This window comes from Ammospiza nelsoni, chromosome 7 (assembly GCF_027579445.1).
Source record: "Ammospiza nelsoni isolate bAmmNel1 chromosome 7, bAmmNel1.pri, whole genome shotgun sequence".
In the NCBI taxonomy this organism is placed as follows: Eukaryota; Metazoa; Chordata; class Aves; order Passeriformes; family Passerellidae; genus Ammospiza; species Ammospiza nelsoni.
The window spans coordinates 15,685,839-15,713,819 of record NC_080639.1 but is presented as its reverse complement, the minus strand read 5'-3'; the positions used below and the strand labels follow the sequence as shown (position 1 = coordinate 15,713,819).

The window sequence follows — 27,981 nt, the reverse complement described above, 5'->3', positions numbered from 1 at the left end:
TTTTGTGTAGCAGGTAAAAGTAGGCAGCGGGAAGAGCTGACACAGTGTCCTGTCTTAATTGTGTTAAGGCAACTTTTTTTTATTTTGGTGGGGAAGGAATCAAAGTGGACATGTGAATGTATAGGCCCCTTCAAGCTTTGATTAGCTATCATTCTCCAAGAATTGCAACAAAAAGTGTCTTTTTGCTGGGAAGGAGGTGTCTGAGGCATGCATTAGGGTGAGGAAAAGAGTCCACTAATGCATATTGATCTTTTATTTATAAAGCTGAAGTACCCCACCTACTCTGGGACAACAAGCATATCTTTCCTTTTTCCTCATTGTCTTCCCTATATAGTAACTTTGGCTGCAGAATATGGAAGGCTATGGATTCAGGGGATTGCTGTCAGTCAGGAGGAAACTGAAATCTGTTCCAGGCTCATGTTCAGTTGGTTTCTTACCCCTGCAAACAAGAGAAACCATGCTGTGAGCTTTAATGGGAGGTGGGACTACTCTGCTCTATCTGTTACTAGGGATAGATCAAGGCACCCTTATTCTGAACAAGCAGAGTTTTGATTCCATCATGTCACATGCATTTTAGATTTCTCAATAAAGTCCATGTAATTCTAGATATGGATTCCCTTGTTCTGGAGTTCAGTGCATTAGGGCCAAATTGGCATTTCCCTGGCTTTCAATAAAGGAGCTGACTATTGGGGCTCTTGTTTAGAATTTGGAAACATAAGCAGCAATGGATGCAGTGCTAGAGCACACACTGGGTTAGTCGGACATCCTTTGCAGTGCTGTCATACTGCTGGCTCCTCTGGAGCATTAAACAATACTCACATTTTCTCCAAAGAGAAATGGAACCAAGGGATTAAGTAACTTCTGGTGGGGGGCTAGGCACCATGTGCCAGGAGTTTAACAGAAACCTCTCTTCCTTTCTGTCTGAAGGAGGATATCAATTCAAGTGATGCATTTACCTCAAAAACAGACGTGCTCCTGTCACTCCTTGCAGCGTGGCGTTATCTCCTTCCACTAACAGCATCGTACCTTCCCGCAAGCCCTGGTGGAGGCGGAAACATTTAAACTTATTTTCAAGCTATGTGAAAGGGTAGAATGCTTGTCACAAGCAGGCCAGTCTCAGTGGCACCATGACTACAGACAACCTTCTCACTTACCTAACAAAGAGGTAAAGACAAAAATAGGTGAGTTATCTTGTTTTAGAAGTTGATTTTCTTGTTTATTTCAGTTTTCACTCTTAAAGGAGAAATCATTAAGGAGGAGAGGAAACTGGTTTTTCCCATAGTTATTCTTAGATCCAGTTTGGGTTGAGCAACAGCCAGTGGGTTTATTAATAAAATAAAATATTGCACAAAATTTATAGTACAAGATCAAACACAGGGACAGGAAACACAGAGGTCCCAATTCCCCAGATAGGCATTATGAAATTACGTGTACACTACTGAATGTCCAAATTCAGAAACTATTACAGAGATTAAAGTTAAGAGTATCTGCAAAAAGATTAAGGGGGAGTTTTGTACCATCTGCATGCACACCACCCCCAACACCCAATATTTGGTGGCCAGTGACTGCTGCCTAAAATAGTGTTGAGCAACACTAACAGGAGTATGCATTTCATTGGCCCCAATCCATTTTCTACAATGAGCAATATCCAAGGCTCAAGCTCTTAGCAAGAATACAATTAGCATTCCAATCCATGGAATTGTAAGGCTTGACAGGCAAAGAACCCACACTGAGAGCTAGCATGAATGCATTTAAAATGTTTATCATGCTCCAGCTTCCTGATGGAGAACTACTACTCACCAGAACTGGAGGGGTGTTTGGTTCTTCGTGGTACTGGCAGATTCTTTCCTCTCTTGTCTCCTGCAATAGTGACCACAGATTTAGCTTCCCAGGCCATAAGGTAAGGACTTGGAGCTATCCAGGCAACATGACATCAAATAATTTCATAATAATAAACAAAGCAGGCACTTCCCCTCAAGCAGAACGGGATGGCAGGATTGACTCTGTTTAACAGATGTGTGTTTTACCCTTTATCACTAGCAACAATTTACTGCAGGTTGATCAAACAGAACTCACACAATCCCAACCCTGAAAAACCTCAAAACTTACTTCCACTCAATTAATCCATGGGGTTTTTTTAAATAGTACTATCTCTGTGTGCAGAGATAGTACTAATATTACCAGGAAAGTGGTAGAAGCAAATGCTTGAGGTGCAACCTTTGTAAAAGAGAGTAGTGATTAATGGATTTTCAGTGATTAAGTATTTGCTTGTTTGTCTTCAAGTAGGTATTACACTGAAGAATTTCCTTCTGTGAACAGCTCTGTCATGTTTCCTGAGGTTTGCTGCTAAACTGAGCAACAGTAAAGAAATAAAAACATAGGAACACAGCAGGAACTTGGTACAGCACAGGGCTTCCAGCCTCCTCTGAGAGAAAGAACAGAAGTTATTTATAGGGAAAAGACTGCCTGCTAATCTAGTGACAAGCTGATTAAATGAATACCTACAACTTCATCTAAATTCTAGAAGCACACCCATCTCTTCACCCATCTAGAAGCATCCACCATCTTCATTGTTCCCTAACTCTTAATACTTCCTCTAACCATGAATTTTGATTACAAGGAGGAAAGTGTTTAGGTTGTTAAAAGATGCACCACACAGATTGTTCCCTGAGGAATTAGCTGATGTGCTATTTCAAGAAGGAGCTCCTCCCAACTGTATGGAAATCTGTCTTTGTGCTTGATGGCTGAAGTGTTTTTCTTTCAGTTGTACTGGTGCATGTGCTTGCTCTGTACTGGACATTACAGGCTGTGCTCCCTGCAAGGACACCAGTGCCCAGGTATTTTCTTACACAACTGCTTGAATCTCAACATCTCTGTTCTGATTGTTTCTTCAGACCTTTAGATATTTAAGCCTCTTAATGTATGTTTAAGTTAGGGCTTCCCAAGCAGCAGGTAAGACAGAACTTTCCAGAACCAGTGCTTTGCATCTTAACACTTCAGGTTTATCTTTTCTTTTTTAATTCCCCCATTCCATGCCAGATAGCCAGCATTTCAACAGTACTTCAGACATTGCAGAGCTTCTGTTTGTGAAAAACACTTTGTTCAGTAATACTCCTGCCAACTCCTCTTCCCAAGCAAAGTTAAGTTTTAGAGGAAGTGTTACTGCCTCATTGGCATTTCCAGTTTCTCTAGGGAGCAGCTGTTTGACATTCTATAGCTTTGTAAGGCCTCAGAAATGCACACTATTTTTATTCCTCCACACCTTAGTGACTGTCTTAGTTGTGGTGTGCTTTACTTACACCCATGTGAGTTCTTTTAATGTCTGGGTCCAGGTAGTGAGGGTTAATATTAAAAGGAACTAATCCTAGAGCCTGCAGGGAAGGTGGATAAACAATTGGCATGTCATTGGTGGTATTGATGCTGACAGTGGCAACGTTGGTTCCTGCGCTGGATCCCATGTAAGGAATCCCATCCTGAAAGACAAAAGCAATGATCAGTCTGCAGCACCATAACTAGGAACTCAATTTTATACTATCTTCTATCAATCTCAGAAACCCATCAGTCAGATCAGACTTAGTGCTTCCAGCTCCTCTCATTGGTAACTTTACAGGTGAAAAGCAGAACAAGAATTCAGATTCTGAGGTGGGCAGTAGCTTCTCTGTGTCAGAGAACTAACTGCTGCCTGCCTTGTACTCACAGCTCTGTGACCCCCCAAGACAGAATTTACCAGGCTGTCAGTGCATGGTGAACTTTGCTATTAAGAGGAGAGTTTTGCCTTTATTGCAGTTAAAGGAAGTATCTGAACTGGCTTTTAACTAGCTTCTGGAGAGAGCAGGCCGTCAGAAGCTCAGTGCATTGTTGTCCCAGCATCAACTTACCAGAACCATGACTGTTTAGCTATGAGTACTATGCTGTACATAGAAGAATGCCACACAAATATGCAAGTGTACAGGTAATCCTGAGCAATTTGTAAAAATAGAGCTGTCTTGAGACAACTGGTGGTAATATAACCAAGTAGTTATCCAAACTTAACTGGCATTTGGACATTTTCTGGCTTTCATTCCCACAACAGATGATGAATTTCTATATATTAAGATAAGCCTAGCTAACCTTTATTCTTGGCAGCTGGCCTTACTGTGGCTTGTATAAATCTGCATAAAGTCATTTGCAGTTCCACATTGCTAGGGAACACCTTGCTTCTGTTCTCCTCCAGAGATGGTGTATCTTTGCTGTGCCTTATGAGATTCACCAGCTGGACTGGTGCTGCTGACCAGAGGGGCTCAATGGCACTCACACCTCTCAGTTCCAAGGAGATACAAGAATTACGTAATTTTCAACATCAACAGGACACTGTCTAAAAGGCACATATGGATCCAACTTTATCACCAGTTTATCAGCAGACAAGTGCAACATGAACACATCTGTATCAACAAGATATGAAGTGGACATCTCAAGCTGAAAAACAGGGTTTCTGGACACAGATTAAATCCTGCACTGGTCTTTTGACTGGCATTTTGAGTGGTTTGCTTCTAGGGTTCTATGTAGCATTGTACATCCCAAGGTCTTGCAATCCAGCATCTAGAAAACTGCTCTAGGAAGACAGACTGCTGACACCTTAAGTCTTTTCAATGACTCAGTGACAGCCTTATTTGGCCATGGTTTTCAGTTCACCAGGTTGTTTGAGATGGCTTGACATCTGAAGTGTATTAGAGACAAAAATGCAGAATCAGCTTGGACTTGTCTGAACAAAAGCTCATGCATGAGATCCAGCCATTCAGACTTGGCCAGAATCTGTAGTTTTACCTCAAGAACTCTTTTCCTGATCTCATGTATCAGACAGTTGTCATAAAGAGCTTTCAGGAGACGGAATGTGTTCCCACCTCCTGCAGAAACAAAGTTCAGCTTATTTAGCATGCTTTCACCATCAGTTTTAATTGAAGCCTTCAATTAAACTCAGCAGGCACTACAAATTCTATGCTCTATTCAGGGGCAGTATCCTGCTTTAAGAAGTAGTAAAACCAGAAGCTTCAGAGGAATGGTCACTGGGCAGGCCATGGGCATGCCCTGAGTCATCCCTGTAAGATGACATCCTGCCACTGTCTGACAGTGACCTCTCTTCCAATACCCAGGACCATGCTATTAGGACTAGAACTTCTTGGGCTTGCTAAAGTGATAACACAGCTGTTAGAATCATGTTTTTACACTGAAGTACTGTTCAAAATAATAATTTGAAATTTACTGGAGATGAAGTTCCATTAATAAATCTACTTCCCAGCCCACCACTAAATTTAGAGTCTTAGGACTCCCAATTACTGTCTTCTGTAGTTTCTAATTACTAGGCCTAACTGCTTAATTGTTGGTCTTCAGTGCCACCTCTGAGCAGGACTAATCTGGTGCCCTATATAAACCTTCACTGGGGACTAAGAAGTAAAACTTACCAATAAATATTGCTTCAGATTTCCTTACAGCTTCCACTGGATCACAAGATTCATGAATGCTGTCCAGCCCATAACCTTAAATGAAAAAGTTTTTACCTTTTAATATGAAAGTTTGGTGGAAGAATGGGATATGTTCAATCCCTCCCTGCCCACCTCCTCCAACCCTGAGCCAAATATCTCAACTAGGGAAATTTCAGAGAACTCTACAATGTAAAACAGTGTACACCCTATATTAGCGCAGGGCTAATACAGCTGTACAAAAGGAAATACGTGTTTTGTGGAGATATGCACTCAGTTTCTAGGAGCAGAACATTTCACTCAGCAGGTGCAGGCTGAGGCACAGTATCCTCCTGAGCATTACCAGATAACTAGAAAATGAGGAAAAAGCTGTTGGTTCTCAGCTTGGCTATGCTGAAATCTGACAGGATGCGTTGGTTCTAGCACTTCTTGTGCAAATACCTGATCTGAATAATGTTTCTGTTCAAATGTCTGACTTTGATACATTTGCCTTGCCGGGGTTCACTGAGTACAGGAAGTGTCAAGAGAGACAGAAGAACATAGGCATTTGATAGCAGCAATCTTCCTGCAAGTCAGGGAGCAAAGTGTGCTGCCCAGGCAAGTGAGTTCTGATTATTACTACACTAACAGCTCCAAAGTTACCCTTAACAGTGATAGATGCTAGGTGGAGGTGTTGCTGTAGACTCTGCAGAGATCTTTGCTCCAAGCAAAGTTCAGCTGCTGTCCATCATGGAACTATCCGGCTCCTTGATGTGCTTTAAGTAATGGCCTTCACTTAAAACCATGGCTAGAGCAGAGGTTTAAGATATATGGGAAGAAATGTTCCCTCATGTGATTAAGAAGGATAAAAAGATGCCATTTAATAGTTAGGGATAAAATCATCTTCCCTGGAGTGAGCAGAAGTGTTTGCAGCAAGATTTCTTCTGGAGGCTTCTAAAACATCTTCCAGGCAGAAGTCCGCAGCCGACTCCTGCTGCTCTTGCTGCCCTTGCTGCCCGTACCGCAGCAGTCCATTCCATCCCAGCCCAGCCCGTGTACCCCGCGGCTGTTTCGGGCCGCTCCGTGCCCACAGCCCGCTCCCCTGCCCGGTACCGGCCCGGCAGCCCCGGGCACAGCCGGCGTGGCCGCCGCTGCCGGGCCGGCCTTACCCAGGCTTTCAAACTTCTCCCTGGCCGTGCGGGCGTAGGCGTCACGGTCGTGCAGGGCGTAGGGGATGAACAGCACCCGCCTCACGTTCCTGGGAGAGGAGAGAGGGGAGAGAGCGGTGGGCGCGGCGGAGGCGGGGGCCGAGCGCTCCCGCAGCCCCGCACGGCGCTTACTGCCCTAGGAAGCTCTGGATGTGCTGCTGGCAGTGGCCCAGGTACCCCCCTCCGTGCAGGGTGGAGTTGGAGATCAGCAGCAGGCGCCGCGGGCTCCCCATGCCGAGCCGAGCCGAGCCGAGCCCTGCTCCCTGCCCAGTCCGGTCCGCCCCTTCCTGCCCCGCCGGCGGCCCCGGGGTGGGGCCGAGCCGCCGCCGCTCCGCCGCCCCGGCCCGGCCATGCTGGACTTCGCCATCTTCGCCGTCACTTTCCTGCTCATCCTCGTGGGCGCCGTGCTCTACCTGTACCCGGTAATGCTGCCGGCCATGGGGCGGGGGGCGCCCGGCCCGGCCCGGCCCCGGTGCAGGCGGGCGGAGAGCGAGAGGCCGCGGGGCCGAGGCAGCCCCCGGCCCGTCGCAGCCCCTGGGCCCGGGCGGTGCCCCCGGCCCGCAGCCCGGGGCCGGACGGGACGTGGCAGGGGCCTGCGGGAAAAGCTGCGGGCAGGGCGTTCCCGGGACAGCGCAGTCCCGGCACTCTTCCTGCCTTACGGGCTTCGGGATGAATCCTGCTTTCCAAAGGCGCGGTCGTCTGCTCGCCTTGTATTTTTGCAGGCCTCCAGGGCAAATCAGTGTGTAATACCCTGCATTGCAAACTTGACCCTTTAAATCTTTACGCAGACATCTTTGATCTAACCAGATGAATAATCCTGGTTTAGCCAGTGCACCAGGCCTACAGTTGAGGTTTATCGGCTTAGCAGGTTTAAAGCCTGCAGATGTAGCATACCCAGTTCCTGTTTCATGTTTGTAAGTAGTTTAGTAGTATTGGTGTGGAAAATTCATCCCTCCTGCCGGAAAGGTGTGGGACCTGTATAAAATCTGAAGTTCATGTAGATTGATGCATTTCCTTTTACTCTAGGCATCTAGGCAAGCATCAGGTATCCCTGGGCTGGCTCCAACTGATGAAAAGTAAGTGGTTTCTGTCTCCACATTGGTGAAGTTCAGCATTGGCAGAGGATGCTATTCATGACCAGAAATCCTGTGTGTTTCTCAGGGATGGCAACCTGCCAGATATTATTGCCAGCAGCAGCTTACATGAGTTTCTTGTCAACCTTCATGAGAAATATGGGCCACTGGTCTCCTTCTGGTTTGGAAGGCGTCTTGTTGTCAGCCTCGGCTCCATCGATCTCCTGAAACAGCATGTTAACCCCAACCGGTTGTGTAAGTGTCTTTTACCTTGTCTTTTGAGTCCATTTGTTCTGGCCTCACTGGGCATCAAAGGAAGTTGGGGTTTCATTCTACATTGAAAGAAAATGAGGCTTTGTAACTGACACGGTGGTTCAGGTATGACTGTGGTCCTGCTTACTGAGCTTGAGTATCAGTGACCAAGGGTTACTGCTGTCCAGTGGCCATCAGGAAATCAGTATGCTTGTGTCTTTTACCATCTCTCTACAGGCAAACATTCAGGAAAAGCATCATGCTCATTAGTCACTTGATAGAGCAAGATGAACATCCTGTAGCCACTTGGCATACATTTTAAAAGCAGTTTGAAATACAGTTTAGGAGGTAACTTTGATAAATTAAGTCTGAAAACAGCTCTGCTAGTTTGTGATAACAGCTGTGTATTTTATGGTGTATGGTTCAACATGGAGGTTTTTCAAACTATTATTTGGAGAAGTTCTTTACCTTTCATGTTTCTTTTGGTGTGTAGAATTTTGTAGTGAAAACCTTTAATGATCTTCCAGTCTTGGAAGTGGATGATGATACTGGTAGCTGAATTGACCATCTTAGTCATGAGAGAGTATTTTAATTTATGGCCTAAACCTCTTAGGTGGGCATTTTGCTTCCTAAGGTATCACACTTGATAAGTTAACTCAGTTGGTGCTTGGGTTCAATCTCTTGCTTTCCCAGTTTTACTTTAGAAGGTTGACAGAGGTGCTGGGTGCACACCTCTGACCTGACCCTGTAGGCTGTCTTTAGGCACAGGCAGAGAGCTCAGCTCACTTTATGCTGGGGTCGTGAGGGGTAAACTTCATGTACAGTTGCCTGACAGAATCAGAAAAAGAAATGGTGACAATCTGGGAAAGGAGTGGGAGTTAACAAGGATCAGCAAGACACAGTGGATAACGATGACACTCCAGAAGGTGGAAAACCACCCTGAGAGATCTGAATGCTCTCAATTGTGTTTGGAAGAAATTAAGCAAACAGTCACTTTTTCAAAGCTCAAGAAGTGGTGACAGGCCCCTGCACAGGCAAGTTCTCATAAATGTTCTGAATTTTGGAGGATCTGAGTATTGGAGAAAGAGAAATACAGTGCCTGAACTTAAGTGCAGGAAATTAGGTGACCCAGGCAGCTACAGACTAGCCTAGTATCCTGCTATGCCAATGGCTAAACATATTTTTTTAAGCATGGGGGATAAATGGGAAATGCATGTTGTACTTTGATAATTAGATTTTTAGACAAATAAAGTGATAAAACTGTGTTTATGTCAGGGATTCAGTTCAGAATTTGCTTGGATACTGATAAATACTGGACTGGTACTTGGAAGGGGGATCAAGGCTAGATTGTCTTGAAAAGTGAAATGCAGTGTTGGGGACATGAAATACTCCATCTTATGTTAGTGTCCTACCCTGCTGGCATTGTCCTGGAAGCCTTTGTTGGCACAGGGCAGCAGAGTGAGATGGATATCCCTGAAGGCTGGGATAGCAGGAACAGGAACAGGAGGAGAAAAAGTGAGCTGCATGAATTGCCTATGGGATGACATGGCCATGGGAAAAAAAAAGGATATATTGAGTCATGGATTTTCAGTAAAGAGAGGACTTTTGCACAAAATGAGCATGAATCAGACTTGGAGTCGTGTATGTGGTTTTGACCTCTATACTCAGGCATGATTTTGAATAAAGCAAGTGCAAATAAAGGCTGCCAGTGCTCCCAGAGGAGTGGGAAGGCTGTTGTGCAGGAGAAGCCAGGGAAAGTGTGTTCAGCCCAGACGAAGAAAGAGCTTCTGAAGGGATCCTCATAATGGCAACAGGCTTGAGAAGGAGCGTTCTTACAACCTCTGAGCTGGAAGAGCAGCAATATTAGTTGTATCACTGCTTTCCTTTTAGCACTGATGCTTGCCAGAAGTGCTCAAGCTTTATTAGGGGTGAGGAATCAGGAATACAGGTGATATTTCCTGAAGCATTGAGGTATAAACTGAGCTGAGTAGCTGTAGCAAAGCCCTTTCTATGCCCTTGGTGAGTGGGAACAGGGGTTGTAGTGGGTCTCAGCCACAAGCTGGCTCTGGGCAGGCTGGAGTTTTGTTGGAGATGAGGTCTTGCCCATATCTCTGCTGTAGTTTTATTGGAAATGAGGTCTTGCCCATATCTCTGCTGTAGTTTTATTGGAAATGAGGTCTTGCCCATATCTCTGCCGTAGTTTTATTGGAAATGAGGTCTTCCCATATCTCTGCTGTGCACACAGTGCTGTGGGCCAGGAGACAGCCCACAGTGGACTGCATTATATCCAACTCCTGACTCCTCAGCCCCACTTGAAAACCCAGCCATGTTACTGCTCCTCAGTCAGCTAGAGTGCCTGAGGATCCTTATCTTCATGGATACCTGACATTTGGTTTCCAAGGCTGAAATACAGAATTTGGCTCCAGACAAAGGTTCCTCTCCTCTCATATGTGTGTCACAGGTATGGCCAAACTTCTTGAAGAGAGAGAGAGGTGCAGATAATGCATTTCTCATCAAAGTGTTGAAGCTGGACTAATTGGATTTATAGTTATAAACATTTCCAATGCCAGGAGACTCTTTTTCCTTAGGCTTCAAGCAGTGTTTGAAATTGGTATGTTTTCATGGCCTCTTAAAGCCTGGTTGAGATTAATTTGCAAGGGGAATTCAAAGGAAGTAAAACTTTGTAGCTAGTACTGGTGAATCCCCTGAGTGGCTCTGGAGAAGCAGTTCAGGCCTACAAACAACGTGGATGTGAAGAGGATGGACTAATTCAGGATTGCCAGGAGCAGGGGCTTCAGACACCAACTTGGAAAATTCTCCTGAGTTGATGTTGCTTTTTGGTTTGGGGCAATGAACCTGAAGCACACTGCATGCCGGAGATGGAGCTCTGGGTCCTGGCCTGTCTAAGCAGGACTTCACTGCTGTTCTGTGAGCATTTTACTGTGCAGGTCCAGAGGTCCTTTCTATCTCTGATGTTCAGTTGTGCTTGATCTCAGATCTTTTCTCTATATTTATTTGCAGTGGTATCCAGGATGGCACTCTGAGGTTTTTGGGATGGGGAGATTTTCATATAAGTGAAAAGAACAGTCAAAATTTTGCTATATGTCACTAGGAGGGGTGAAAATGTAACCCTGGAGACATTTCCAAGACAGGGACAATGGATGAAGTCTGTGCAAGTGCTGGCAGAACAGAGCTCTCTCCAGAGGCAGTTTGTGCCTTGTGGAGTCACTGGCCTCCCACAGCTGTGTAGAAATAGCCCTTTGCATACAGCAGGAGGCAGAGCCAGCCCTCAGCAAAAGGGCAGCCTGGGCTCTGCAGCCCTGAGTGCACAACAGTATCAGTGGTGTGGGATTGCCAGTTTAGTCTCGGGACATTGGCAGAAAAACACCCAGAGCCCATGGCTAATGCAGCAGTTTCCTTTCATAGGTAGCAGGAAAACTTTGCAGTTTGAGCAGGCATTGCTTCTGAGCATCCTCCAGCCTCTCTGGATGCCTCTGCTTGCCGGATTTTCTGTGTGGGCTTTGCCACCTGCCATTTGTCTTCCTGGCTGCCCAGTATTGTGCCTGGCTGTGCCAGTGCCAGTCAGCAGGGATCTGTGGCATCAATAGCAGCTCCATGACAAAGTACCTTGGAGGAGGAATTGTCAGCAGCAGCTAGAGGCACATAACAGCCTGCGCCACGTCGAGAGCCGCAGGTACCATCTGCTCTGCCAAAAGACACATGCTCGTGCTCCTTGTCATTCAAAGTGGGAAAGAGGGTGAGATGCAGAGCTTAAAAACATTGGAAGGGAATAGATGTGAGAGAAAAACATTTGGGAAAGATTACCATATTCATGCCTCTGGCCTCATTAGCTGCTTTTATGTCTTTAGATAGTAAGTCCTCTGCAGGTGGGAATTTTCTCTTCTTGTAAGTTGGCCTGGTAGCATAATGAGGCCCCAATCTCTGTGGGGAATCTTAGATACATCCACAGCTAGTAAAGTCATATGTGTCTAGCCCAGCCTTGATGTTTTCTGATGCCTCAGAGGTTTCACTCTCCATCTGGGAGAAATAACAGACTGTGATAAACAGTGACAATATCCTTCTTGAAAACCCTGATCGCTGCTTCCAAATAGCTCCTTAAAGACTCTGTCAGTTCCACAAGACACACTAAAAGGTTTACAGAAAGGGAAAAACATATGCCATGCTGTATTGCACAGTTTTGCATTGACATATAATATCCTTCACCAAATTTATTAAATAGAGGTCCTTGGTGGTGAAATTCAGAGTTAAAAATCTAACTGAAATGAGTCATGGATTGGGAAGTGACGTGGTTTTCTCTAGTTTGCACACTGATGCAAGTGTCTGTGTGGAAGGATTGAAGATGGAAAGAAGGAGGTTAGCAGTAGAAAGCATTCTGTAGCTTAGTGGGCTATGGTTTTCTGTAGGAGCTTCAGAGCTTCTGTGCTGGAGGCAGCCCTGGCAGACAGGTAGGTGCTAGTTTGGGAAGAGCTCCTCAAGAGGGAACTCAGTGCCCTAGAGAGAAATGATGCAGGAGCAGTAGGGTATCAAACAGACCTTGCTGGGTCTGTGACACAAGGGAAGGAGTGTCGGGACCAGCCTCTGGCTAAGTCTGTCATGAGCTGGTATGTCCTGAGTGCATGGCCATGTTCAGGGCAGGAGGGTACACCACACGTGAAGGCAATGTGCTAAAGAGCCTGCAGGTCAGGCTGGAGGAGAAGGGGAAAGACCATGCCACACTCACTCTTGTCACCAAGTCGATGGCACAACCAGCTGGGAACTGGCAAACAAGGAACAAGCTCTGAAGGCATTTTTACTGAAGAACTACTTGGTAGAGCCAGCAGGCAAACTCTGCATGGGGAGCTGTTCACAGGATGGCAGTCAGCCCCAGGGAAAAGACTTTGTGAGGTACCAGCCCACACTGAGCAAGAGAAACTTGACACCCCAAAGAGGCTGTTGTAGGGGAGGGAGCCACACCTTGCTCACTGCCCAGAAGTAGCAGTATCTAATTAATGAGGCTGCTGTTTTAATCAGCCCTGTGTAGTGTGACTTTTGAATGATGTTTCCTCTGCTTTCAGTGGATCCCTTTGAGACAATGCTGAAATCCCTCTTGAGGTACCAGTCCAGCCTGAATGGGGATACAGGAGAGAGTCACATGAGGAGAAAACTGTATGAGAATGGTGTGACCAAGTCCTTGCAAAGTAATGTTGCTCTCATCCAGAAGGTAACTACTGCCTTTGTACAGCAGAGAAGCCCTGTGTGGCTCACAGGGGAAGGTTTAGTGAGAATGATCACTAGGATAAAAAAACTGGCATTCAAATTAATGCTGTGGCTATAAGCATCTGAGATAGCAAACAGCCTCTGCCTTTGATGGTGGGAAAATTTGTATTCTGTTATCTCCAGTGGGCTGGGGGAAGGGCTGAGCTTGATTAATTTTTGTGCAAAGATACCAGATGCAGTTAAAGATACTGGAGCACCTGGATTCTAGATATATTTCCCTGGACAAGAGGATGAAACAAGGAACCAGCTTTTGGGGCCACAAAGAGATGATTTTGATTTAGTCCAGCAGCCAGAATATGATCTGTTTTCCTGTTCTGGAACTGTCTGTACTAAAGGGTTTAAGGTTTCTTTTGTAACAGGGAACAAGAGAGGAGAGTAGAGTTGCCTTGTTAGGGGAGAGCCTTGAAAGAAGCAGAAGATTGGAGACTGAAATGTTACTGTTTAACAATGGGAAGAAACCTGGAAGGAGTTTAGCATTATTCCATAGCCATGAAAGTGTGGTCTGCCTTAGGAAGTGGGTGGGAATGTGTCCAGGGTGTGTTTGGTAAATAGACTGCTGGTGTTACTGCTAACTAATGGTTCATTGCCTCTCAAGCTGTCAGAAGAGCTGTTGGCCAAATGGCTGTCTCTCCCTGAGGCACAACATGTGCCACTCTGCCAGCACATGCTGGGCTTTGCCATGAAGTCTGTCACACAGACAGCTATGGGCAGCAGCTTCGAAGATGACCGGGAAGTCATCCGATTCCGCAGACACCACGACGCAGTAAGTGTCCTGCAGAGCCAGGAAATCTCCTGTCCCATTTTTCCAAACTGAATACACAGAGCTTGTACCTGTGTACAGTTTAGTACAAGCTACTGCTGAGACTTTAAAGTATGAGCTTGAGGGGTCTGTCTCACTTGTCCCAAGCTAAAACTGTTAGAAAGATCCTACTACTGATCCTGTTGTCAGTAGTCTGAGGTGTTTCCAGAGGATCCATGGGGATCAGGAACCCAGATCCAATGGCAGTTGGGAGGTCTTTGGTACCTAAGTCAGTTAAACTCTCTTGGAACTGCCAGTAGAATTTCTCCCTTTTGAAGATCTTCTGAAGGCTCTGTGACATTGTGGAGAAAGGAAAATCTGAGGGGATCTCACCTGTGTCCACATGTGGGGATGCTAAACATGCTGGTGATAGGGTGGGGAAGAAACAGTTCCATCTCCCATTTAAAATTCCCATTGCTTTTTTTTTCTACAGTTGTAATTACAGTTGTTTAATTTCAGCTTAATTCCAGCTATCATAGACATAGTGAGAAATGGGATGTGGTGTCCTAAAGAGACCAGTTCCACATTGACAGGAAGTCCTAATATTATTTGGTGTTTTCATTTTCCTGACTAGGGAAGAGTAGAATAGTCCCAGCAGTCTAAGCCTGTGGTAAGTGATGGTGCTGTTCTCTTTCTCCTCTTCCAGATCTGGTCAGAGATTGGAAAAGGTTTCTTGGATGGGTCTCTTGACAAAAACATGACTAGGAAGAAGCACTATGAAGATGGTAGGTTTCTCCCAAAATGAGGGTTTTCCTCCCACTCTGATTAATACTTAGGAGTTAGCTAGCATGTGAAAGCACTTCATTTGCCCGGTTGTTTTGGCTTTTCTTCAGAGTTGCTCATCATGCCATAAGCTACTACTTACTGTCAGATTAGATCATTGTTTTGGAGTTGAGTGGCAAGCTGCCTTTCTTTATGTGAGAAGTTGTAGGACTAGAACTCTAGTTCCAGGTCTAGTTCCAGGGTCTGTCCAGTCTGGACAGTGATAGAAGGGAAGAATCAGGGTGTGCTTCCTCCCTTACTGTTGTGTTCCCTGGTGTCCACTTTTGACCTCTCTTGGAGGCAAGCAGCTGTGCTAGGTGGAGACAGATGGAGCCCCTGGATTTGGCCCGTATGGGCATTCAAATGATGCACCATCTGGGGCCTGTACTGCCAGACAGTCACTCACGCTGGAAGACACAAGTACAGAGGTGCTGCTTTGTTGGATACACCATCAGACAGCCTCTCATGTGCTCTTACAAGATAACATGATTTAGGTCTGTTACAGCAGTACTTTTATTTCTAATATATTTTATAGTAAGTTATTTTAATTTTAGGTTGTCTTATCTTTTTTGTTAATAATTAAATCATTTCAGTACTGATTGATAAGATGCTAAACTAAGAGATTGTATCTGGAACTGAAGTTTTGTTTGTAAATCCTCCAAACCCAGTGTTTCCTTCTTTGTGCTTCGAGTTCTGTGGGTTTCAGAACCTGGGGACAGCTTCTGCCCCATTGAAATGGGTTCCTCCCATGGTCACTCTTTCTGAGTTGTAGTATGATGATGTATGAGGACAAAATTTCACAAACTCCAGATAGTGAGCCTTGGTGTGTGAGTGTTGCTGGCCTTCCTGCACAGAGGAGGAAGGAAGGTAATTCTGAGACAAAGGACCTTAACTGGGCCTTGATAAATGGAGTTTCAGACCCAAATTCTACTCCATGTTTCTTGGATAGTCCTCAATAGGTCGTTTAAGCCAGACAGGCAATGATGTCTAGGTCTCTAACTCCCCCTGGTTCCCACATGAGTTAGGCACTCACATATCTTCAGATGTGTGGACTCTTTCCCAAAACCCTCCCATGTTCCCCCCATTCCTCTGTCTGTGTCTGCACTCTTTAGCACAGAGCCATCCTCTTGCACCCTGCCTGTACAACCCCTGGCCAAATGGGTTCCATCAGTCCTGGTGCTGCAGTAATTGTAACTCTGCGGCTCATACCTGTTTTCATGGGAGCTGATAAAAATGCATTCTCTGGTGGTTTGACAGCATTACTTGTCTTCCCCTTGTGTGATTTCAGCTCACAGAGCACATACCTTGGTTATACCTGTAAGGATGGCTTTTTATAGGCAACCTCTGTTTCTTGGTTCCTGCATTTTCAGCTAAACTGGGGATACTGCCTTCCAAATTGACAGTAACATGTAACAGAGGCTGCTTCTGTAAGTGAGCCCAGCAGGGACAGCTGGTCTGAAAATCTGCTTGGGAAGATGAATTTGCTTCTCTGCAGCACCACGATGACCAGGTTTTAAAATAAACATTTCTTTTTTCTTCCAAAGCTCTGGTGGAGATGGAATCCATCTTGAAGAAGGTTACAAAGGAGCGCCGAGGCAGATCATTCAACAGGCATGTCTTTGTAGACACCTTGCTGCAGGGGAGCCTGAGTGACCAGCAGGTCTGTGCAGCTGTTACCTCCTTACACAGTCATGGGCTTTTGCCAGATGGGCAATTCATTACATTGTAGCCTTTGATTAATATAAGTTCTTGCATCTTAGCTTAGATTTTTTACCAAACCAGGGCTTTGCTTCGTTTTTTCCACTCCTGCAGTGTTTGATTGCATTAGACTTTGGTAGATTTCCTAGCCACTGCTTCATAGCTATTTTTATAAACCAGAAGTATGTTAATGTTAAGCATGTCTCGTGCAATTCAGTGGAAGTTCAACAGAGAGTTCACTTTATGTCTTCTGGATGTATTTCCTGCTCTCTGCACTAAAGGGGTTTAATGTGCTTGAGTGGAGAATGTGCTACTTCTTTATTCTCTTTACAGTCTTATGAACTTCATTCCCTGAAGTAGATTTTCTTTCCTAGATTCTGGAAGATACAATGATTTTCTCTTTGGCAGGATGTGTAATCACTGCTAACTGTAAGTACAGTAACTGTAGGTAGCTTCCCATCTTGCACTCAGCTGCCAAAAACTGTGTGTGATGACATGAGACTTACCCTAGGCTAATAAAAAATTGTATTAATCATTTTTCTCCTGAGCTACAGACATATAGAAGAAGCTAATTTTTACATCAGACTGGTGCCACAGTCTCACAGTTAGTGAGCTGAACCTAAGCTGTGTTTGACAACCTTTCCAGGCTTATGGTGGACCTTAGAATTTCTCCCCATTGCTTTTTGCTTGCATTCTTAACACCAGACAACTGATGCTAAATTTGATGGAGAAAACCACCAAAATAAATAAGCCACAAAGATCATGTTGTAAAATAGGTTCAGGCACATAGGAAGGAAGAGTGCTAGCATCTGTCTTTGTGCTTTGAATTTCTGGAGGATAGGTGTGTTCCATGTATGGAGGACTTTCAAAAAAGCTACTCTGGAATTTATGCATAGATTATGAAAAAAAAAACCCGAAACAAATAAAAATACAAACTGAAGCTGTGTAAAATACCTTGATAAAGGGATGATTATCTGGCCTTGTACCTCAGCCAGTGGGGCTGGGACTCCAAAGAAAACTTCCAAGATGCATCTAGGTGTTAAAGAATGGGAAGTAAATCAGACAACTGGTGATTCTCTCTCCAGAGAAGATCCTCTCCAGGTACTCCAGGAAGTCTGTGATTTTAAGGGACTTGAATTCACATGGATTCACAGAATCACAGAATATTCTGAGTTGGAAGGATCAAGTCCAAGATTCCAGATAGTTCTCATGAATAGACATTTTTGAGAGCTGGAAACATTTCCTTGTAGCTGTAGGGAAACTGCCTCCTACACACTTATTTCTTATGCAGGGTTTTTTTCTCACTCTGCATTAGAAGATAATCTCAAGTACCTCAAAAAATAGATGTAGGGGGGCAAGTGCTGGCCAACATCTGCAGAGAGCTCCCTTCAGGAGCCCCAGGCATTGGCTGTTTGGAGCACTTGCCTGACATGTGCTAGGGAAGACCCCCAAATAAGGGAATTTTCTAAAGCTGTGAACGAACCAGCCTTTCATTTGCATGGTTGGTGTAATAGCTGTGATTCCCCTGGGTTTGTTGGGCTGTGGGGTCCTTTTGCCAGAGCTGTGGGACTGAGTGCTTTAGTGTCCTGCAAAGCTCCTCATAGCGTCAGAAAGAGAATCTTAACTTGCAGGGCCTCTTGCTACACAGGAGTTCAGCCTGTGTTCCTACCACTGAATACAAAATCAGCACAGCCTGCTGTGAACAGAGGCCACCTTTTTTTTAATGTTGAAAATATAGGAAGGAAGAAAACTGAATGCCATTTGTAAAGGATTGAATTTTCTGAGTCCAGTCTTGTCTTGATTCCTTTCCCAGTGTGCACCTGGGCAGTCTATTTCCTGACAACCTCAGAAGATGTTCAGCAGAATCTCTACAAGGAGCTGGACCGTGTTCTGGGGAAGGGACCAATTACCCATGAGAAAATGGAGCAGCTCAGGTGGGTCCTATAGAAGGAATGCAGAGGAAGGCTGTGTCATTTGGTGGGGACAGGAGTTTCATGTGGAGACTGATGCCTAGCCTGCACTAGGCCAGGAGAAGGCATCCAAAAGCTGCTAACTCCTTTTTTCTTTCTGGAAGTAATCAAGCCACAGAATGACTTGTAACATCAAGAATCTGCTGGCATAGACACAGGGACCAAGGTGCTCACTTCAGAGCGTCTGTAGGAAACACTTTAGGTTCATCAGCAGAGGAAAAGCACTGAATCAGTGCCCTGGCTGCCAGGCCAAAATTTTTGCTCTCTGTCTTGTTTGGTTTCTGTCCTAGTTTTCCAGGAGTAGTAGAAGTAATCAGTCATTTTCATGATTGGATATAGAGGTATTTAGAGAGGAAGCATGGACCAATCTTCTTTTCAAAGGGCTGCAAGTAATGATGACTGGTCAACAGTATGACTTTATGTTTTCTGCATTTGTTATGTTGGTGCAACCAGGTGCATTTCCTATTTGGACTAGTGTTAGGGTTTCAGGGATCATCGAGTCTGTGGTTTTCTTGCTTCTTCTTGTATGAGTGAGAGGTACAGGAAAAGGGCTGATGTATTTATGCATTTTAGCAGATTTAGTTTGGTTTAAAATCTGAAAGAAGAGAGATTCCAATAACCTTCTGTAAAAGCTGTTAATGAGATTTAATGCTTCTTACAAAGATGTTGGGACTCCTTGCCAAAAAAAAGGAAGTGTCTCTAAATGAAGCAGTTGACTGTGCTCTGCTTGCTGCCCCAAGGGTGTGGACAAGCTTCTCTGTGACACTCACGCTGACCAGGGGTCATTGTTGCAGGTACTGCCGGCAGGTCCTGTGTGAGACAGTGCGGACAGCAAAGCTCACTCCCATTGCTGCACAGCTGCAGGAGCTGGAGGGCAGAGTCGACCAACACACTATCCCAAAAGAGGTAGGGCAGTGCTGGGAACACTAGGCCACTCCTTTCCTCTAGGGGAATGTGCTGTTTCCTCTTCTTCCCGACCAGGGGTGAGGCAGGAAGACCATTTCTTCTGACAGTGTTGAACCTGAGCAGGTGCTCTGTCATCTGAAAGTACAGTTTAGCTCAAAGTTTGCCTGCGCTTCCTCTGTGGGAGAGACTCTGTAAATTCATGTTCTCTTGCTGAGCAGATTTGCTTATTGGATGAGTAAGCTTTTGAAGGGGCCTATGGACTTAGTTATGCATAAAAGAACATTGTTTCAGGCTTCATCATATCACTCATCATATCACCTTCCCTTCCAGAGAGTAAAGTAGTCCATACATACATCTCAGCAAACATACAGAAATGGGGTCACACCCTCTGTAACCACCAACAATTGCAGCATGATTCTTAGAAGTTAAAATCCTAACATCTGGGCATTATGAAAATCTGTAGATGAATACTGCATGGTTGTCTTTTTAATCCACCTAAATATGAGTAGTCTACAGAAGAATCATCATCCAGCAGAGCTGTTGAGAGGTGTCTTTAATTGTGCATTTCCTTCCTCATTGACATGTTGTAATTCTCTTTGCAGACACTTGTGCTTTATGCTCTTGGTGTGATGCTGCAGGATAGTTCATCTTGGCCATCACCATACAAGTATGTAGAATCAACTGTAATTGCAATTAATTCCTTCTTTGTTAAATTAGATCTTGCAGCACAGCCATTTGTGCTGCAGGGCCTGCCTTAAGCAGATTCTGGAGATGAAAGGGAGTCTATAAGAAAATCAGTTTATGAAGGTCTGGGTTTGTTTGTCTCCATGGGCATGGTTATGGGGCAATTAAAGTCAGGTTCCTCTGGTGCTCCAGTCTGTGTATGTGCATGTATGTGTTAGAGTTTAGTAAAAACTTTTTTATGCGTGTACACAGCGCTTCCCTGGCTAATGCTGGTCACTTCTGTTAAAGGTTTTCTGTGAAATAGTGACTTGAATGGCTTTGGAATCACTGCTCGTCATCATGAAACAAGAGTGCGAGGAAATGTCAGTCTGAAGTTTTGGTTTTTTAGGGTGAAGGGAAATGCTGCCTCAGTATTTCGGTCTGTCTGTGAAAACTGAAGTGGATCTAGGCCAGCGGAGGTTAAAGTAAAAAATCACTGTAGCTTCTTGTGACCTCCAGGTGGCAAATATTAACCTGTATCTGATTTACTTCACTTGGGCTGCAAAAAATGTGGGTCAGTTATTCTAGACAGAGAGAACAGACAGCTGAGATTTAGGAGAAAGAATAAAGCCTTTAGAACAGCACTTGTCCTCTCCTGCAATTACACTTTTTAGAAAGGGGTCAGGCATTGATGCACCAGTCTGTGAGCCCCTTGGCAGGGATTGCCTCCCAAGGTAGGTCATAACTGTGTTCAGCTTTGCTGAGACCCCATGGGACCTTCACTGAGGACTGTTAGAACATTGTATGCTTGCTTCAGGGAGGCTGGGGTCGAGGTTTAGCTTGAGGTAGATGAAGATTTCCATGACAGAAGTAGGAGACCAGCTCTGTGTGATCCTTTCACCAACCTGCTGTACAAAAACACTGTTTGCCCTCCCTGCTTTTTTGCTAGGCAGGTGCATTTTCTCTCCTATTACAAAATCTGTAATTTTCTCTTTAGTTCAGGGGAAATGTAAGTTTGATGCTGCTTTTCTTAAGCATCAGCACCCACATGCCCTTTTACCTTGTTAAAAGCACACCTTGGATGTTAAAGCAGGGAAGTGAAGGCTTGAAGTATTTAGCAGAAAGGTTTAAAAGAACCGTCTTCCGTCCATTAGATTTTGTGTTTGGAGGGGGGATAATATTTAAATTGAATGTTATTTTATTAGTTTCCCTTGTTTTAACTCATGCCAGCCCTGGATAATAGTTTTCTCAAAGGCTCTACCATCCTAAAGCTGGAAACCACTTTTCTCACTTCAGTGAGTCACTGGCTTCCCTCCCCCAGCACATACACATACACAAACCAGCTGCTTGAAGAGAACAGTGAGGGGCAAGGAGAAAAAGGAAATATTTTTGCAAGTGAAAAAGGAAGGGACTCAAACAGGCAGAGAGAGAGACAAATGAGATTGCATGTGCCCTGGAGAGGAATAGAGGGCAGGTAACAGCATCAGCTCAGCTGTGTACTGCACACTAGTTCCAGCCCTGTCTCACACTACCTCAGTTTGTCAGCATTTTGACCAAGATGGGACACAGCTGACCAGCTGGGAACATTGATGGAATGGATGCACAATTGCCTTCATCCATTTGTGTGGAGTGACCCAGAGAGAACAAATAGTGAGATTCTCTAGTTCATTTCTGGCTTTTTACTTTTCTCTCTGTGTGTGCACATTTCTGGGGAAAGGATGCTGTGCCTGCTCCAAAAACCCTAATGTGTTTCATCTTTTATAGGTTTGACCCAGACAGATTCAATGAGGAATTAGCCATGAAAAACCTCTCCTTGTTGGGTTTCTCAGGAAGCCAGGAGTGCCCAGAGTTGAGGTGAGCATAGGGAAGGAGGTCTGGGTGAGTCTCTGTGGCAGACAGGAGAGAAGGTGCTTCCAGCATCTTGGTGTTACTGCTGGGACAGCCTGTCCAAGCTGGCTGTTGTCCTTTGGCAGATTTACATCATAGCAAGGTTTTTATTTTTTTTCTCCTGATTCTTCCCTCAGGTTTGCCTATATGGTGGCCACAGTTCTGCTGAGTGTCCTGGTAAGGAAACTGTATCTCCACCCAGTGAAAGGACAAGTCATGGAGGCAAAATATGAACTGGTAACCTCACCAAAGGAGGAAGCCTGGATAACGGTGTCTAAGAGAAGCTAAGAGCAAGCAAAACAAGGGGTTAAAAGTGCCAGCAGTGAAGTTCTGAGCAAGGGTCTTAACGAGAATCATACTGCCACCGTGTTTACTCAGCCAAGGAATTTTATATCCAGAACATTTTTTTACCTTCCATATTCTTAACCTCATGCCTATCTTGGGTACTCTCTCTAATTCAACCAGTAGTCATATTAAAGTAGATTTAATCTATATGTCTTTTTCATATTTGCTCTTGGATCTCTGGCCAAACCTTTGCAAAGGAAGCAGTAATACCTTGCAGTGGTGTATGGATGAACTACTGGGTGTCAGCTAGTCAAAGACTAGCTGGGCTGGTTAATCCAGCCTCTTTCCAATAGCAGCCAGAGCTGGGTGAGAGTGCCCCTCTTACCCAGTGGAATGATTCTTCTTGAATTCTAGCTAGATAAGACCTTGGAGACACAAGGACAAAGCCTTTCTCTATATATAGGTATTTTTATTCAAAGTGTCTTTCCCTCCCTTGAGCTATATCTGTCTAGAAGAACAGATATATCCTGTGAGAAGTATGTGTGAGTGTGAGAAAGAGAGAAATAAACTGGGGTGGGAATAGCACCACTAGTTCTCATGCTGTGTAATCTTGCCATGCTGTGGGGTTGCAAGAAAAAGGATGATTTAGAAATGCTAGTAAATCAAAAGGAATAAAATTGATTTGGCTCCTGAGAAAACAGAAGTATCAGTAATAATATGAGGAAATAAAATAAAACCACAGAACAAAGCCCCAAGATAGGGAGTCTTTAACCTGAAAATTCTGAGGGCAGTGTTTAATCCAATGAACAGAAATTGACAGATGCTTGCAATTCATTCAGCACTGGGTCAGCATGAGACTGATCATGCAAGTAGTGGAGAGTGCTGATTTTACAGAGCTCTAGATTAATGTTGTACTTAATAACTTAAAAGCCTTTCAAAGAATCCTTTTCCTCCTCCAAAATGTGTGCTCGCCAAAGAAGCATCAAATGTTGCATATTCACATGCTTTTTCCTGCTTCTTCCTTTCTTGTTTTGCCAATCATAGGACAGCTCCATTCAGAGCCCCACTGAATGGATTGCAAGGCAGGAACCTCCTACCCCATCATGGCATTGGAGCAATTTATACTTACTGCTCACATTGTGCTTCCTCCCTCTCTTCTCTTACAGTTTTCTCTTTATCTGATCTTCATAAGTCTTTTCTCCATACGCCTGACTTCGCTGTTAGCTGCAGTTCCTTCCCACCCAGCACAGCTGTGTGGTGGTAGGTGAGGGGTTTCTCAGCCTGCAGCTGTGTCTGCTCAAGCTGTTCACAGCTGCCTGTGCACCACAGAGCAGGCCAAGAGTGTGTGCCTCCCATGAGAGCTACTTTTTACTGCTTGTGCAGAGTTCGTGTCACTGGTAACTGCAGTTCTTTTTTCTACAGATGTACCTTCCAGGTCAGAAAATGTGCTGCTCTTTTAAAAATGTTTTTGCTCTTGTCTGAGGTGTGCCAGCCTGAATGCAATCCTGTCAGTTCTTATGGGGTTTAACAGCTGATGCCATCCTCTGTGAGCACCAGACAAAGAAAATTCTGCTCTTGGGTTTAGCATGTCATCTCTGCTTTTGGTGGAGCTGTAGAGATTCAGATGCCCCCCAGTGTAGCTCCTGTTGGGGTAGAATGATACAGAGATGTTGGGCGGGAAAGGGAGAGTTGTGCAGTTCAGCTTCCTGTCTCTCTTGAATTGATTTTTATAATGAACTGCAAGAAAGCTCTTGCTAATCTGACCTTCACTTCACTAAAGCTTGGTCATATCCCCACATGGCAATTCATGTTAGGCTTTGCTTCACTGCTTATGCAAAAAGGCCCATTTTTCTTGAAGGTTGCAGATGTTTCCTAAACCTTCTGGAGAAATCAGCATGGTAAAGAATTTTCATTTTAAAACATCCCTGGATGTGCAGAGGAGGCAAAATGGAGGTTAAGTTATTGCCTTCTTTAGAAAATAGGGTAGGATAGCACTGTCCCTGCTAGAAACTGAACAAGGAATATAACTGGGTGATGAAGATCTGCTTTAGGAGTGAAGCTTTCAAACTTCCCAAGTGTAATTTCTCTGCCTTCCTAGAGCTGATCAAACTGCCTTGCAAGAGCCCCTTCCCCAGTTACAGGAATCAAAAATAGGAGTGATTCCATGTAATTTGTTACGAATTTTCCATTAGCCTGCACCCATAGGCTGTACTCAGTCCAGGCCAGTGATCAAGCCTGCTTCAGGAGTCCATGACTGATATGGGAGAGGAATGTGGCTCATTGGGCTGGAGAGAGCCAGTGATAGTTTGTGTTTGCTCAAAACTGCTGTCAAAAAAACCACCCTGACTCATCAGTTAAGGAAATGTGTTGAGCTTGGAGGGAAAGGAGGGTGAGGCACTCTGAGGCATTTGTAATGCACTGCTGGGAGTGACACTGAGGTCACAGCCACAATGTTTGCTGAAGTCTGTAGGTTTCCATTCCTTGCTCTGTGTGTGTCTGTCACTTCAGACAGCCCAGCTATGGCAATTTAGTGCAACACTCATCAGCCCAGCTGTGGATCCTTGTGCAGCAAACTCCTTTTTTAGTATGGGGATGTTCATGGAATAGAGCTTTCTTAGGAAGTTTTAATCTATTTTGATTTGAAGATGGAAATTAAGTTTTCTCCCATTTCTGTCCTCTCCCCTTGTCTGGTATGCACTGTCACTGGTTCTTGTTTGGCTGGTTTCCTAAGGAAGACTTGTGTTCATAGGGTGTGCACCTCTCCCATTTACTTTTGGCCATTTTTCCCTTTCTCTTACAAGAACTGACTTCTGAGCCCTTGGGCCAAATCAGCTGCATTTGACAGGGATTTGAATTCTCTGCACTCTTGTGTTCCTGCAGATTTTGTGAGGAGCAGATGACAAAGACAGGGAGTGTGTGCTGGCCGTGCCCAAGGTCACAGTCACAGCCGCAGCCCTGTCCCTGCCAGCCCGGGGGGAGCTGAGCCAGCGCCTGCCCTGTGCAGGTCACCAGTCTCAGGGGCTTGTCAGTGCTGCTCAACCCACACACTGAGGACATGCATAAAGTCCAGAGATGCCTTCTGCCTCTTACATGGGGATATGGGCAAGCGTTGCAACCTGTGGAAAAAAATGTCTTAGTCTAGGAAGAAAGCCAAGAGGGGGAGGTTACTATAATATGGGGAATTGTTGCTTTTTATGCTTCATATTCCTGCTCTGCACCAGCAAGCTGCTTTACAAATTTGACAGGATGGTTTTGAAAAGCACACAGAAAAGCTGTCATTTCATTCCTTATGCTCTTACTGTAGGACAAGTTTCTACTGGGAGCTGCAACCTCAGGAAAGGTAAGAGGCCAGGTGTATCTCTGTGCCTATGCAACCTGCTGCCCTCAGGAGCAGGCAGCCAGCACAGGTGGTGGGAGCAGCCAGGCCATTGCTAATGCTCTTCTCTTGATGGCTGTCAAAGCCTTTTACTTTTGCCCCTTGTCCTGGTGGCAACTGGTGAGGCAGTTGTTAACAGCTTAGAGCAGAGGAGACAGTTTACTGATCTAGCCTCCCATTACCTCCAAAACATCCATGAATGCTGGTATCTCTCCATTTTAATTAATATGAGCTACATACAGAAGCACTATTGCACATTAATATCCTATTAATAATAGTAATATCCTTCTGTTCCCAGCAGTTAAGGACTCACTGGCAGTGGCTGTGGCATGCACCACAGAGTTTAGAGCTGCATGTTTTATTTTCAGTTGTAACATGGAAAGGATGGTCTTGGCAATTTCTGTCCTACTTGCTGCAAAATTAAATGTTGGTTATTGTGCAGGGTGGATGTTTACTGATTAGAAGTCCCTTGGGCAGCTGTTGTGCCAGCTCCCCCAATAGCTGTGCAGTTACATGAATTTGGGCTTGTTGGCAGTCCAATTTAGGAAAACTCTCTCCCCTGCAAAGTCAATTATTGACTTCCTTTTTGTGCCCAGATCCTCTTCTGGCTTTGGGGCCAAAGGAATGGGGTAGAGCAGTACTTTCAGGAAAGCATAAAGGAAAATCTTCATCACTTGTGGGTTATGCTGCCAGGAAGTGAAACTGTTTTAATGTCCATGGCAGCTCCTGTTGCTTCTTTACACTTGTCCAAAGCAAGAACTGCTAGAATATATTCCAGGCATTTTTTTGGAGCCTCAGAGTATGAACCCATCTTGACACCTCTTTGTAGTTCAGCTCAGGAGTGGGTTTTAGCAATGACTTTTCAATTAAACAAAAGGCCTGTTTGACATCTCTTAGAATTCAATGCCAGGGTTTTGGTGGTAGCAGACAGAGAAGAGGAACTACCACATGCAGGAAAAAAAAGATGAAGAAAATGTTCTTCACATATGGAGGGTGGGGAAGGAGACACGGTAAAGGTTTCCATGGCAACATTCCTTGAGGAGAAGTATTTTTAAATCTGTGAATTTTAGCATCAAAAACACAGTTGTGTTTCCCACAAAAAGATTTGGGGGAGGGCTAGAGTGGAAAGAATTTTTCCCCCTACTTTTCAGGTCATTCCAGTTTCTTTTAGAGAGGAGCCTGCTCCCAAGATAAATGAAGTATGTGTGAGTTCTATGATCTTAATGCTCCTGTAAAGAAAACCTTGCTTCCAAGAGGCAGGAAGCATCAGTCATAGTTCTATATCTGCTCCAACATCTTTGGCACAAGGACTTGATCATCTCTTTAATGGAAAAAGTAGTTCAAATAAATCAATGCTAGACCAGTTAAAAGTCACAAGGACAAATCTTGCAGGATTTTACATTAAAACTAGTGTAACTTGGCACAAAAATCTTAATTTTAATTGATGTACAATTAAGTGATAGTAGTAGTGATGAGGTAGCTGAGGCCTTTTGCCTTGACCAAAGAGGAGAGGATGCAGAACCGAAAGGGCAGAAAACCAGGTAAAAGATGTCCCTGGTGAGTGTCTTGGTTACTTTGATGACAGTGAAACATCCCTGAAGGTAGACAAGTGATGCTCCAGTGACACTTACACAGAAAATATTTGCTCTTGATATGGGGTATCAGTGTTGGCACCGCCTCTGACCCTCTCTGAAGCTTCCTTGGTCCAGTCTCTGCAGTGCAGAGCCACTCATGGGCACTGGCAGGCTCTGCTCCCACCTCCCTGCTGGCATCCAGGCAGGTCAGCTCTGTCACGAGCCTGGCACAGCCAGTGCTGTGCCTGCTTGGCTGCCAACTTTGAAGTCTCACCAAAAAAGGCTTTTTTTTTTTTAACAGTTGCTTCCAATTCAGTGGTGACTCAGATACTGCAGCAAGGATAAAGTGATCATCTTCCCCTTCAGAGCTTTACAGCACAAGGCCCTGAGTATCCTCTCTAAAAGAGAGCTTGGTGAGCCCAGCCATCAACTGGATTCAGTTCTTTAATTTAACTGATGGAAAAAGAGAGTCCAGCAGTGCTGTGTCCCTGCTAGCTCAGGGCCTGTGTTTCAGCAATAGACTAAATGATTCCTAAAGTACTTTGTATCCAGAAAGCCTGGGGAGGGGAGGCTGGGAGGGAATAGTCAGGCAGAAAACAAAGGGTCGATTCACCCATTAAAGCTTTTTTCCTGACCAAACTTCCCTTGGCCATGAATCCAGGAAAGGAACAAAAATCTCTTGCAATAATAAGAGAAAAAGGTGAGTCATATTTGGCCATTTATCTTTTTTGGGGAGGGATAGGGTGTTTAAGAAAGCAAAATTCATACTTCAAACATAATATGAATTCATAACTCATACATGTCAAAAGTGTGGAA

The 27,981-nt window shown here is 44.7% G+C and overlaps 2 protein-coding genes across 2 annotated transcripts; one reads left to right on the top strand and one right to left on the bottom strand.

Moving 5' to 3' along the window:
- On the bottom strand, nt 1-6,911 carry LOC132075393 (alpha-aspartyl dipeptidase-like). Its single transcript, XM_059475783.1, has 8 exons — nt 6,776-6,911; nt 6,605-6,693; nt 5,439-5,513; nt 4,804-4,883; nt 3,300-3,473; nt 1,801-1,860; nt 957-1,039; nt 1-439 (listed from the first exon to the last, which is right to left on the bottom strand). Exons 1-8 carry the CDS (start codon nt 6,874-6,876, stop codon nt 361-363), a joined length of 741 nt encoding a protein of 246 aa, XP_059331766.1. The 5' UTR covers nt 6,877-6,911; the 3' UTR covers nt 1-360.
- Nucleotides 6,859-22,424, top strand: LOC132075392 (cytochrome P450 20A1). The gene is made up of 13 exons (XM_059475782.1): nt 6,859-7,065; nt 7,670-7,719; nt 7,805-7,971; nt 13,044-13,189; nt 13,841-14,008; nt 14,691-14,769; nt 16,351-16,466; nt 16,879-16,933; nt 18,318-18,438; nt 19,269-19,380; nt 19,983-20,047; nt 21,808-21,897; nt 22,068-22,424. Exons 1-13 carry the CDS (start codon nt 6,994-6,996, stop codon nt 22,216-22,218), a joined length of 1,392 nt encoding a protein of 463 aa, XP_059331765.1. The 5' UTR covers nt 6,859-6,993; the 3' UTR covers nt 22,219-22,424.
- The last annotated feature ends 5,557 nt before the right edge of the window (nt 22,425-27,981 follow it).

Coding starts and splice junctions, on each gene's coding strand:
- LOC132075392 (XM_059475782.1), top strand. CDS start 6,994: ATGCTGGACTTCGCCATCTTCGCCGTCACTTTCCTGCTCATCCTCGTG. Junction 7,720..7,804: donor CTGGCTCCAACTGATGAAAA/GTAAGTGGTTTC, acceptor TGTGTTTCTCAG/GGATGGCAACCTGCCAGATA. Junction 20,048..21,807: donor TCTTGGCCATCACCATACAA/GTATGTAGAATC, acceptor CATCTTTTATAG/GTTTGACCCAGACAGATTCA.
- LOC132075393 (XM_059475783.1), bottom strand. CDS start 6,876: ATGGGGAGCCCGCGGCGCCTGCTGCTGATCTCCAACTCCACCCTGCAC. Junction 6,694..6,775: donor ATCCAGAGCTTCCTAGGGCA/GTAAGCGCCGTG, acceptor CTCCTCTCCCAG/GAACGTGAGGCGGGTGCTGT. Junction 3,474..4,803: donor TCAGGAAAAGAGTTCTTGAG/GTAAAACTACAG, acceptor TTTGTCTTTCAG/GATGGGATTCCTTACATGGG.